The sequence below is a fragment of the Protomyctophum bolini genome, assembly GCF_963924005.1.
Source record: "Protomyctophum bolini genome assembly, chromosome: 8".
NCBI lineage: Eukaryota > Metazoa > Chordata > Actinopteri > Myctophiformes > Myctophidae > Protomyctophum > Protomyctophum bolini.
The window spans coordinates 40,359,356-40,371,006 of NC_137869.1; the positions used below are offsets into that span (position 1 = coordinate 40,359,356).

Sequence of the window (11,651 nt, forward strand, 5' to 3'; positions counted from 1 at the left end):
GGTTTTCAACATGACTTTATTCAAAGACATGGTGTAATTGTCTTTCCTCTCCAGTGTAAAAAGCAGCAATGTTTCTTCACATCTGTTGCTTTATTGATTTTTTTCTCTGATTTTTGGGTCAGATTTTGTGCTTTTCTTCCAAAATGCGTTTCTGTTCAGAAATAAAACTTATATCACAGATATCCGGGTGAAGGAGGGCCGTGTTCAAGGCAGAAGACGTCCCAAACCAGTGGTTCTCAAACATGGTCATGTCAAGGACCCCCAAAATTGATATGTATCTGGCCGCGGGACCGCCATCTGAAAGTATTTTGTGACTTATTGTAAAATCTGTCAAAAATAGCTGAAATATAAAGTGATTAAACTGAACTAATTTAGCTGGGGACCCCCTGGAACCCAATTAAGGGATCCCCGGGGATGCCCGGACAACACTTTGAGAACCACTGTCCTAAACAATCCATGCTTCTTCCACAACATGGTTTACCATACTTACTAGTATACTTATGCACTGATAAATACACAAATGAATCAAAAGTCAATATGAACAGTTTCATTCCAAAACAAGATGTATCCAGTGTGGGGAAAACAAATGCTTTTCTGATGGCAGAAATTAAATTATGAATTAGTTAATAAATATGCATTTATTCATTCAGCTTTGCACCCTATAAAAAACAGGTGGAGTAAGTAGTTTTCTTCCAATAAGTATTGAATAGCTCTATATTCGTATGGGCTTTGCTATAGAGTGTAACAGGGGTCTCTCGGTCTCTCTTTAGTAAACAGAAGATAGATTTTCAGGTCAGAATACCAATTTCTTCCAATCACAAGAGAACTGATACAGGATAAATTATATTGGAAGTGGTCAAATGAGCAGGAATTGAAGCTTGAAACAATCGTTTATCTCTCCTGATTGGCTGAAATTGGCAATCCATCTCACTAGCACTCTATAGCAATGATTACTATCAGACTATAGAGCTTTAACCTTTTCAAATCACTTAAAAATAATATTCTATAGTAGCGTCTATGTTCATGCTAGCAGTCATTATTTCCAATGATCACATTTTGGTATGAAACATTAGTACTGGCTGGCTCGATGTCTCCAATGTGTTGAGTCCTCGTACTGTAAAATATGCAGAAATTTTGTCCTGTCCATTTGTCCTGAATAGAAAGGGCCTCATTTGGCATACGCCAAACTTCCCCTGTTCCCTCGGTGAGGATCAGGAAAGCTCCATCATCATGTGTGTGAGCCACGAGAGGAGGTGTGTCTCTCTCTCCTCTCGCTGGTGGTCTCATCTCAGGGGGGAGTGGAGGGTGGTGTTCTACTCGGCTTTCTTGGCCTTCCTCTTGCGAGTGCCTTCGGTCAGTTCCTCCTTGGCTTTGGCGGGCGAGGACGCGGCGCCGTGGTGCTCCTCCTCGCCTCCGCCCAGAGCGGAGCCAAAGAGCAGGTGGCACACCCACGACTCCACCAGGGCGAAGGGAGAGGCGTGGGAGTGGCGGGCGGTCAGCACCACCTGGGAGAGAGAGAAAATGTGCTGGTTTAGAGCAGTGGTTCTCAAAGGTTTTTTTTTTGTGTCGGGTCACGCCTGTATTTCACTTTTTCATCCAAGGCACCCTTGAATTACGTTGTTACTTTATAGAACCTTTCATTTAAACCCCTTATTTGTATTGTAGAAAATCAGAGACGTCTGAACTGAGTGGTGCTGTTGGGGTGTCGGACTATTTACTGTCAGACTATTGGCTGTCGGACTATTGGTTATCAGACTATTGGTTGTCGGACTATTGGTTGTCTGAAGCACTACTGGCTGTCGCACTATTGGTTGTCGGACTATTGGCGTCGGACTATGTAGTCTGTACTGTACTGTACTGTACTGTACTGCCTCTCATCATGCACCTGTGCATGTGCTACACCGTAATTTGTACTGCACTGTGCTCTGTGCTGGTATTACACTAAAAACTCAGCTTCCCATCATCATGCACCTGTGCACAGTATGAAGCTCAACAGTCACTTTGTCACCTGTTGGTACCCTAAACAGACATACATTCATACATAGTGACACACATTGCTGTTCCTTGGAGTGGCTGCACCACTGAATAAGAGAGACTCTACGAGTGTGCTGTTTGTGAAACAAGCTAATCACACATTCAGGTTTTTTTAGAACAGATAAACACATTCTAAACTTCACTTTGATGTTAACAACTAACCACTCCCATCGAGTTGCTTGGTGGGAGTACAAAGTTGTGTGGGTGTGGGTGTGTTTTCACTGATTATTTTATTGACTATTTTACACGCGATAAGCTTGGTGAAGGAGCTCACCTTGGACGTGACCATGAACAGTGTGAAGACGACAATGAGCAGGCTCTTGGACACAGGCAGGTAGTGAGCTTCCTGCAGGGTGAACAGTATGGCTCCATACAGGCTGGCTTTGGTAGGGCTGCAGAGACACAGGACAACATTCATGTTTAGCCTTTGTTGACAGTGACAGTAAGGGAATGGTATTCAGCAAATGGTTTGTCTGGCTAGCAATGGAACAAGGGGAATCGCCGATTGCATTGCATGCATGTGGTATATGCACTATGCATCCAGGAGGTCCTCGATTATTGGGTCAAGCCAGTGGATGATATTAAGTAGAATTCTATGTACCTGAATGTTGTAAGCGTGTTTTCATCCGAAAGGATTTCGACTGAGTGAGCAATAACAAATTAGTCATTCTAGTCCATACCCGTTGGGGGTTAAGAACAGCCAAAGTAAGGCTGTATTATTTCTGTCGCAAAAGCATAACCTGGCAACCGGTCATAGTTTGACAAAAAAGATAAGGGTACAATTTGGTAAAGTGAAAAAGGGCTTTGAGAAGCCCTGCATAAGCTAATGGCCAATGCCCATGTGTGCAAATTCAGATAAATTGCTGCAGGCACTCAGGACTCAGGAGATATATTCTGAGGACAAAAGTTCCATGACAGAATCTGTAAAGTTATAGGGTGAATGGGTGATCTTAATATACAATTATCACTTTGTAATAGAACCGTTGAAAAAGGATATCAAAAAGAAAGAAAAAAAATTCTCAATCACCATTATTTCCATCTAACAACATCCTCAGGGTTTCTGATCCATTGAATGTCCTTTTTTGCCTTCAGTATTTTCAAGTCTTTATGCGGTAGAGGGAACACATTTTTCTCCCTAGTTAATTAACTTTACTAGAACAGTTGTGTCATTGCAATTCCGTTTTACCAAGTACTCTACTTAGTTGAGGTATTTCACTTGAGTATTTCCATTTGTCAATGCTTTATATTTCTATTCCACTATTCCACACCTCAGAAGCAAGTAGGCCTATTGTACTTTTCACAACTAACCTCTCCCACAACTTTATTTTAAAACTTTAGTTACAAGTTACTTTGCAAATTTAGATTATTATTATTATGTATTACTATCATAAAACAAGCATTAAACAAACAACAAAAATGGCTGATCTACAAGCTCTGCACTGTTCACCTAAATTAATCTCATTCCTTGTGCTGTTATCCAACACAAAGCTGTGTGAACCCACTTCCTTATAATAAGTATTCATCTGCATGTACTGTAGCATGTCTGTCCTGGTAACTACAGTCTAGTCTTTGGTTTCTCTCAGCTCTAACAGCCCTCCATGCTTGAGGAGACAGTGACAGATTAATTTACACATCGACACTCGACAGTCATCGGGCCTCTGGAAGATTGACACACGCACACGCGCACAGCCGCGCACACACACACACACACACACACACACACACACACACACACACACACACACACACACACACACACAAACACTCACAATGACATGTTGAGGATTTCATTGGTCTCGGGTCTCCACACGCCACGCAGCAGCTGCTCAAAGTTGGATATGAGAGCCACTCCAGATCCTAGACGGGATAAACATAGGAAGTGGAAATAATTAGGACAGAAAACCCCTGTGTCTCGCTGCCCCTGGGTGCATTCCTGGGGGTCTGGATGTTCCATAGTTGCATTTATTTCCCACATGTTTTAGCGATAACATACAGTACTGTACATCCTTCCATAAATGTATAGGGACAGGGGGCACCGGCCAGTTGACTGTATTACTATATACTGTACATACAGTATGAGTATGAGTTTCATCCTGGCATTTGCCAATGCAGAACTGCCCGTAAAAGCGAAGACTGGCCAACTACAGCGCATCCTCGCCAGACATGCTTACAGAGACTAAAGTAAAGCGTAAAGAAGTCAAAGACGTACCCCAAACTACATAGTGCTGCTTTAACGTTCTCTACCATACAGATAAAAAATCACACCCACTGGTGCTGCCACATGACGTCACATGGTGGGGCTTATGCTGATTTTTGGGGGCATGTTGATGTTCTCATGTCCGTGCCACAATGAATTACTCACTGAGAAATTCCTGAGATTCAGTAATTCTATTGTATTATTAGCCAGATGACTTCTTACGTTGTCATTTACTGCACTAAACAAACATTAAACTCTATAGACCTGGCTGGCAAACAAATTACATCATAACTGCCCTAAACAAACTTTAAAGTCCATAGACTTGGCGCCGTGGGGGCATACATTAGTCCGATGTACCAATAGTTCGACATACGTGGCCGGTTAAGACACATGCGTGGCCGGTTAAGACACATGTGTGGCTGGTTAAGACTCACCCGTGGCTTCCGTGTGCGGTTAGGGTTAGGTTAGGGTTTGGGGTTTGGGACGTCGGACCAAAGATATGCACCCAGACTAGGCTGGCAAACGTTTTTCCTTAATAATGCTCTAAAACATTAAATGTCCATAGACTTGGCTGCCACATGATGTAATTTCTGAAAGCCGTGCATTGGAGGGTCTAAAATATCATGAGTTTCTCTCAGACAAGTCCCAGGTTGTTTGGGATAAAACGGAGCATAGTCGGAGAACGGGAGACACCGACCTTTGACGTAGCCGACGATAACCATGATGAAGAAGCCGTGGTGGTAGGCGTGGTGGGCGTGGTGGACGCCTGCGGCGATCTTGCGGCAGCGGACCACCTCCTTCAGAGCGACCAGCACCAGCTTGACGGGCAGGAACGCCACGCATCGATAGAAGAGGTTCAGAGGGCAGAAGAAGACCAGGTACCTGACGGGGTGTGTGGGGGAGACCGAAACACCGTTTGAAACATCCCTTTTCTTCACAGCGACATGTTGTTGTGTTGTTGACATGTATATTTTCTTCACTTTTACTTCTGCTCCACTACACTACTACAACTCGAAGACAAATATTATACTTTTACTCCACTACAATTATTTGAATACTAACAAAAAGCTCATAATGTGTTGCTTAGAGACACATTGCGAGCTTGTAGATCTGCTATTTTCCAAAGATTTTTATACATTTTCAAAACTTGTGAAACAGGACATTCCACGTGTACAGAGTACTTCTACTAACTTTTATTATATCTTTGTACTTTATTCCAGACTTTTACTTGTAACAGAGTATTTCTACATTATGGAATTGATACTTTTACGTAAAGAATGTCAGTACTTTTTCCACCACTGACAATATGGCCTGAATGATTACATGTCTATTATTATCTACCACTTAGTTGACCTCCAAGGGCTCTATAGATTATACTCCCTTTTTTGTGCTACTGTACACTAAATATTTTCACTAAAAATAGCCAATCTACAAGCTTACAAAGAGTCCTGTTGTGAGCATATTTTGCCAAATGTTCATCCCAGAATAGGAAAAATATATAGATTATTTAATAATCTATATTCTTAAAGCACTAATCCGCAACTCGGGCTCCCGCTCAAGAAATTTCTACTGCTGAGCTATAATGTTAATAACCCGACTCTGCCAGATTGAAAAAGCTGGCAGAAGCTGACACGTTCTATCTTTCTCTGTGTGGATCAAGGCAGGAAACTAATTGTTTTGTCCTCTGGTCACAGTGTTATGGAAATTCAATTTATTATACCAGCCTTTTACAGACATTTTTAGAATAGAGGGGAAGCTCTAAATGGTAGTTGGCTTGCTTACTTGTGGCTGGAGACCATGAGGACCAGTGGTCTGTTTATCTTTGCTAATCTGTATATTTTATCCCCATTTGAGTATCCTGGTTTATTCTGAAGAGTCATGCTTAAATCTACAATCCGGGACTCATTTTAATGTTAGCTGTCACTGTGTAGGCTACAGCCAGTGCAGCGACGGGTGTTGGATCTGCCTTCCAACACGCTGTGGGGAATTTGAGAAAGTTCTGAGGTTTGGACATTTCTTGTGACAGATTGTGTCTATGCACGGTCACTCAGAGAGGGATTCTAGAGGTGTGCCTCCTGGAGGTTGGCTCGTGAGCCGCTTTCACTGCTGGCAGAATGAAGCTAGGCCAGGGAGTGTGGAAACACTACTAAATAAATCACTATACTTTGACTCGTCAGAACATCTCAGAACAGCCCAAAGAACTTCAGAGAGAGACTCATCCAAAGATCTGAATGACATAATTTAGAAGTTATTGCCTACCCAAACAAACTTTGGCTGTTTGGACGGAGTATGTACTACTGTAGCTACTGTAACTCTTTCCACCGAGAGAAACAGAACACTTTGCTTTAAAAACGCAGGCAATACAAAGGTAAATGGCTCGCGGCGCGCTAATGTCCCATTCTGGTGAAGGACACAGACAAAGGTGTGTGGTTCATCACAACATTGAAACTAAAAGCTGTGAAGGTGAAACCTCTCGCCAAATGTTCCATTAAGTTTTATAATGTACAAACTTGAAACTTCATCTCTTCCTCGGGTGAAGGGCAAGAAAGGCATTCTGTGAACTTTCTCACCAGACAGCTGAGGCCAGGAGGATGTGGCTGTTGTGTTGGAAATAGTCGAGGGGGCTGACACCGAGCATGACGTCTGCCAGGATGTAGCTTCCGAAGCAGTAGAGCATGGCACACAGCCATGACGCCACCGGACTCCGACGGGACACTTCCACAGCGCCTGCACATAGCAGTTAATACAACTAATTAATTTAAAGGGGGTGTCAGTGATTTCAGTCAAAAACCCTTAGTTTTCGTTTTTGCCTTGGGACACAAGCTTTCATCCAATCAGGATAGAGAACAAAAACGAAGGTTTTTTGACCCCCAGGGGTTAACTGGGGACAGGGAGGAACTCCTTATATGGTCAGCACACTCTATAGTAGAGAGGATTATCACAACAAAACAAAAAAATAAGTGATATTTGAATTAAGTGAAATCACTGACTCTACCTTTAATACAACTAATTAATTTAATAGATTTTTTCCCCCCAATCAAATAATCTAAATTTTGTTCATTTGTAAATGTTGTAGATTACATATTAGATATTAATGGTAGTGTGTAAGTGCTATTTTTGGGTTAATAAAAAAGTAATCATTCGTATAGAGTGTTTGTTCAGTAACGGGGGTCTCCCTGTCTCTCCAGCTCTTTAATAACCAGAGATGAACCCGTTCATCAGCTTCAGTTTGATGTTCTAGTTTTGTCTGCTCTCTTTGTGTCATCACTTCCAATTTGACTTGTTTATGTATGAGATGCATCTTTAATCAAATTGAATCAATAGCTAAATAAAATAATAGCTACAGCCGTAGAAAATATTCATGATATAACTGTATACATCATAAATATTATCCAATAAAATCCTTTCCAATGAACTAATAAATTGAATCCCTACATTCTCCCAAATGTATTCCTTAAGTGTGACTTTTATCAACTTTTATGCCTGCTTTGTTGTATTCTGTTGTAGCTCTTTTATTCAGTTTGCTCTATTGATGGTCTATTGACCCTCCCTGACCCTGATAGGAGGGAGTGTAGGGCAGGGATCCATGTGTCCGCTAGTCTGCATTGCAACTATTGATAAGACATCTATTGATAAGCATCTATTGAGAAGGCATCTATTGAGAAAACGTCTATTGATAAACATCTATTGATAAGACATCCATTCTTACCAATTTATATCTCATACATAACAGAATAAACAAGTCAAATTGGAAGTGATGACACAAAGAGAGTGAGCAGACAAAACTAGAACACTGAAGCTGATGAATGGGTTTATCTCTCTTATCAATGGATGTCTTCTCAATACATATGGAATGTATTGAGAAGACATCCATTGATAAGGCACAGCGCTAAGGGCCTACAATCACGTAAATTAAGAAAGCTTCATTCATACTTGTACAATATAGGCGTGTTCAATTTAGAACATTAAAACCCTAGACTAAATTTGTAGTTGTGCGGTAATAATAGGTTTGTTAGATTTAGGTGTGCCAATGTGCAAGCATAGTATATTTGGCACAACAAATCAAACACACCCACACCCAGTATTAATTTGATTAGGCGCAGCTGTCGTGTTGCTTGGTCTGCATATGCTTGGTTTTCTGTTTAATCTAGATTGTCTAATCTCTATACCACAGTCCACACACGGTTGGTTGAACATGTTGGTGCACACCCTGATAAAAAAATACAAAACAATTCACACCCTCTCTCTTGTCACACTACAACAAGTAGCCTAACATATTACTACACACTACAGACTGTGTGAACTATAGGCCTAGTCAAAAGCATCCAAGGGTACTACAGATCCCCCAACAACAGGTGGGGGTATCGGGGTTGTGGTGCGATTAGCGCCATGGTTCGAGTCGAGCAATCTGATCCTAAGGAATGTCACCCTATAAATACATGCAGGTTCCCTGCTTCTCCTGCTTTGCAACTGTTGGGCCCGACTTAAACTTTGACCCCTGTGCTCTCTCTCTCTCTCTCTCTCTCTCTCTCTCTCTCTCTCTCTCTCTCAGTGTTTAGTCTGTTTAGTCCCATAATTTGTTCTTTCTTTTGGTTATACCCTATTCTGGTGGAAACGTTAGACAAAGAATAGCAGATCTACAAGCTCACAACAACAGATCGGCCATTTGTGGTGACGGGATTGGATGTAAACAGAAAAAAGCAAATCCAAGCCAACTGTGTTTCCGTTTACGAACTCCCTTGAAGGTTTAAGTTGTGCATGAAATGATCAAAGAAAGGTTCTCTCTCTCTCTCTCTCTCTCTCTCTCTCTCTCTCTCTTTCTCTCTGTTTCTAGCTATCCACTCTTCTCTCACTCTGCTCAAGTTCCCTCAAAGCTGTGTAGCCTATATTCCTCAAAGCTCATTGATGTGTGATGTGTTATCCTACACTGGAGTCAGTGAAGTGAATAGGAAACTACAGTGACATGTTGGTGAACTCTGTGTGCCGGGCCGGAGCTGCTCTTGCAAAGCAACAGGTTTCTCATTTGCAAAACAAATGGTCTCTTCAGGCAGGCCTAGTGCATACGGGCAGTGTGCAGGGTTGCCAAGTCTGCTTGTTTCCCGCCAAAGTTGGCTTGTTCTTTTCCAGAGTCGCGTTTTTTTCCCCCGAGTCACGGGTTGCGGTTTTTTGGGCTTGTTTTAGAAATTCGTTGGCTCATTTAAATACCCATAGGTTTGGAGGAGTATGAATCACTTTGAGACTGAGTGACAGAAGGTAGGTGTCTCTACTATGTGTTATAGTATAATAAATGACCAAAACATTCATAATTATAGACATACATAGAATTGATAATGATAAATGCATAAAATATTTAGTATTATGGCAATATTATTGTGCTTGTTTTGGCTTGTTTTTCGAGAAGATTTGGCTTATTTCTCTCGCCAAGAGTTGGCTTGTTTTGGGCTTGTTTTTGGAGGTGGGTTGGCTTTCTCTCACAAGAGTTGGCAACAGTGGCAGTGTCAAACGGGTTCAAATTCACCCAACCATGGAGGCTTGGAGGATGAATCTTTTGTGTTTGTACCAAAACACAGTGATCAACTAATGTGTACACAGCAAAATCACAGGTGTTAAATTTGCCATCTGAAAATGTAGAAATAGAACCAACTGGATTTGGTTCAATTTGTGCACTCTCTGTGAGTTATGGGACTGTGTGATGAGAAGGGTGTTATTACAATGAATACATCAGATGGTGCAAAGTGTTGCAACTTTCAACGGTCACTGTTAGCCGCGTATGTATGTGTACAAAACCCAGTAATTTGACTCTGTGAGGGTGTAGAAATTACCAATTTGAGTCCAATTTGACCTGGAGTTAAATTAACACTGCAGATTTATTTACTATGAGAAGGGACAAATATTGAGGAACGTAAAAGGATTCACGCCTTCAAAGGGGCCGTTCATCTCTATTTAAATGTCCAGCTAATCTGTGTGTGTGTGTGTGTGTGTGTGTGTGTGTGTGTGTGTGTGTGTGTGTGTGTGTGTGTGTGTGTGTGTGTGTGTGTGTGTGTGTGTGTGTGCGCGAGGCCCACTAACTTCTATTTAAGGATCTTCTATTTGCAATCTGAAGCTGTTGGTATGCACTGTCTGTCTATCATATTTCATGCTGCTCACTTGGTATATAGTTTTCAGAGTCAAATCATGAATAAAAGCATTAAGTTTAAAAGCATTATGTAATATAGTTGGTTGAGATAATCCCCTTCAGGGACCGGTTCAGTGGTTGGCCAACAAGTCTCTCCTCTGTGTAAAGTAGTTCATGTTGCTGCTATGAGCATAATGACTGCTAAAATAGGAGATTGCCTTTTTTGGAAATATCGTGTGCAGTAGCAGCCTGTGCAAAAGGGTTTCCCTCATACTTGTGTAGCCTATATAGGCCTATAATTTCAAATTCATGTATCAATAACTAACTAATTGAAATGAGAGATAGATATGATTGAACAATATAGTAGGCTACACAACTACACACACACACACACACACACACACACACACACACACTGTGACTGTGTGACACACACAGCTAGTGTATAAAAAAACTAATGCATGAAGAATGTTAGAAGACCAAAACACGCACAAGACTGACAAGAGGAAGAACTGCGCACTTACCGGGTTCATACTTGAGGTAGAGACACGAGACAATATAATAAGCAACATCAAAAACGGGAAACATTCCCAATTTTGAGAAAGTGGCGGCGAGATCGCCCAAATTCAGAGCTGCGAGTACTTCCATGGTGTTCAGCGTCTGTTACAAGTGTCGCATGTAGTAGTTTTGTTGATAATTACAATGACTATTATCCCTGACTGTCCCCCTTTTCTCCGGCGTGCGTGTCGCCGCCCTGGTGCACCGGTCTTCTTCACCAGTCCTGGCTCCACATCAGTGACAGACACTCAAGCCTCCTATTAATACACCAGTCCACAGACATATAGGCTACATCTGCACAGCCTTACAATCCTATTAATAGGCTATATACCCACATCTGCACGGCGCGCTGTGTGAAATGTCTACATGTGCGCGCTGACGCTGTCGCTTGCAAACAAGAGCCGATCTGCAAGCGCGCAACTTTTGTCGGCATTAATCTCGCACGAGCCGCCGTCGTACCACGACCGGGCTTAGTTGTGTCAGTCTCATAGTCATACGACATAGCCTATGATGCGATGCAGAGATATTTTGTTTTGTATTATCGTAGCAGCCTACATTTCTGGATTAGAAAACAACCGAAAGATCTTTATATCGGCGTGATCCTGTCTATTCAAGTTCCAATCCGGATGCTGAATAAAATGCTTTCAGGCTGGACCGTTATTGCAGCTGCATGGTGACAAAAATGCATTGGCAATGACGTCCAATAGAAATTAGTATAATCAAATAATGAATAGTCGTCCAATAGGC

At 41.9% G+C, this 11,651-nt stretch overlaps 1 protein-coding gene across 1 annotated transcript; it reads right to left on the minus strand.

The window, feature by feature from the left end:
- Positions 1 to 11,291, minus strand: tmem38a (transmembrane protein 38A). The gene is made up of 6 exons (XM_080771277.1): positions 10,871 to 11,291; positions 6,802 to 6,958; positions 4,929 to 5,113; positions 3,804 to 3,891; positions 2,309 to 2,426; positions 1 to 1,505 (listed from the first exon to the last, which is right to left on the minus strand). Exons 1-6 carry the CDS (start codon positions 10,992 to 10,994, stop codon positions 1,314 to 1,316), a joined length of 864 nt encoding a protein of 287 aa, XP_080627403.1. The 5' UTR covers positions 10,995 to 11,291; the 3' UTR covers positions 1 to 1,313.
- Positions 11,292 to 11,651: the final 360 nt, after the last annotated feature.

Coding starts and splice junctions, on each gene's coding strand:
- tmem38a (XM_080771277.1), bottom strand. CDS start 10,994: ATGGAAGTACTCGCAGCTCTGAATTTGGGCGATCTCGCCGCCACTTTC. Junction 6,959..10,870: donor CTACCTCAAGTATGAACCCG/GTAAGTGCGCAG, acceptor TGCTATGTGCAG/GCGCTGTGGAAGTGTCCCGT. Junction 1,506..2,308: donor TGTTCATGGTCACGTCCAAG/GTGAGCTCCTTC, acceptor TCTCTCTCCCAG/GTGGTGCTGACCGCCCGCCA.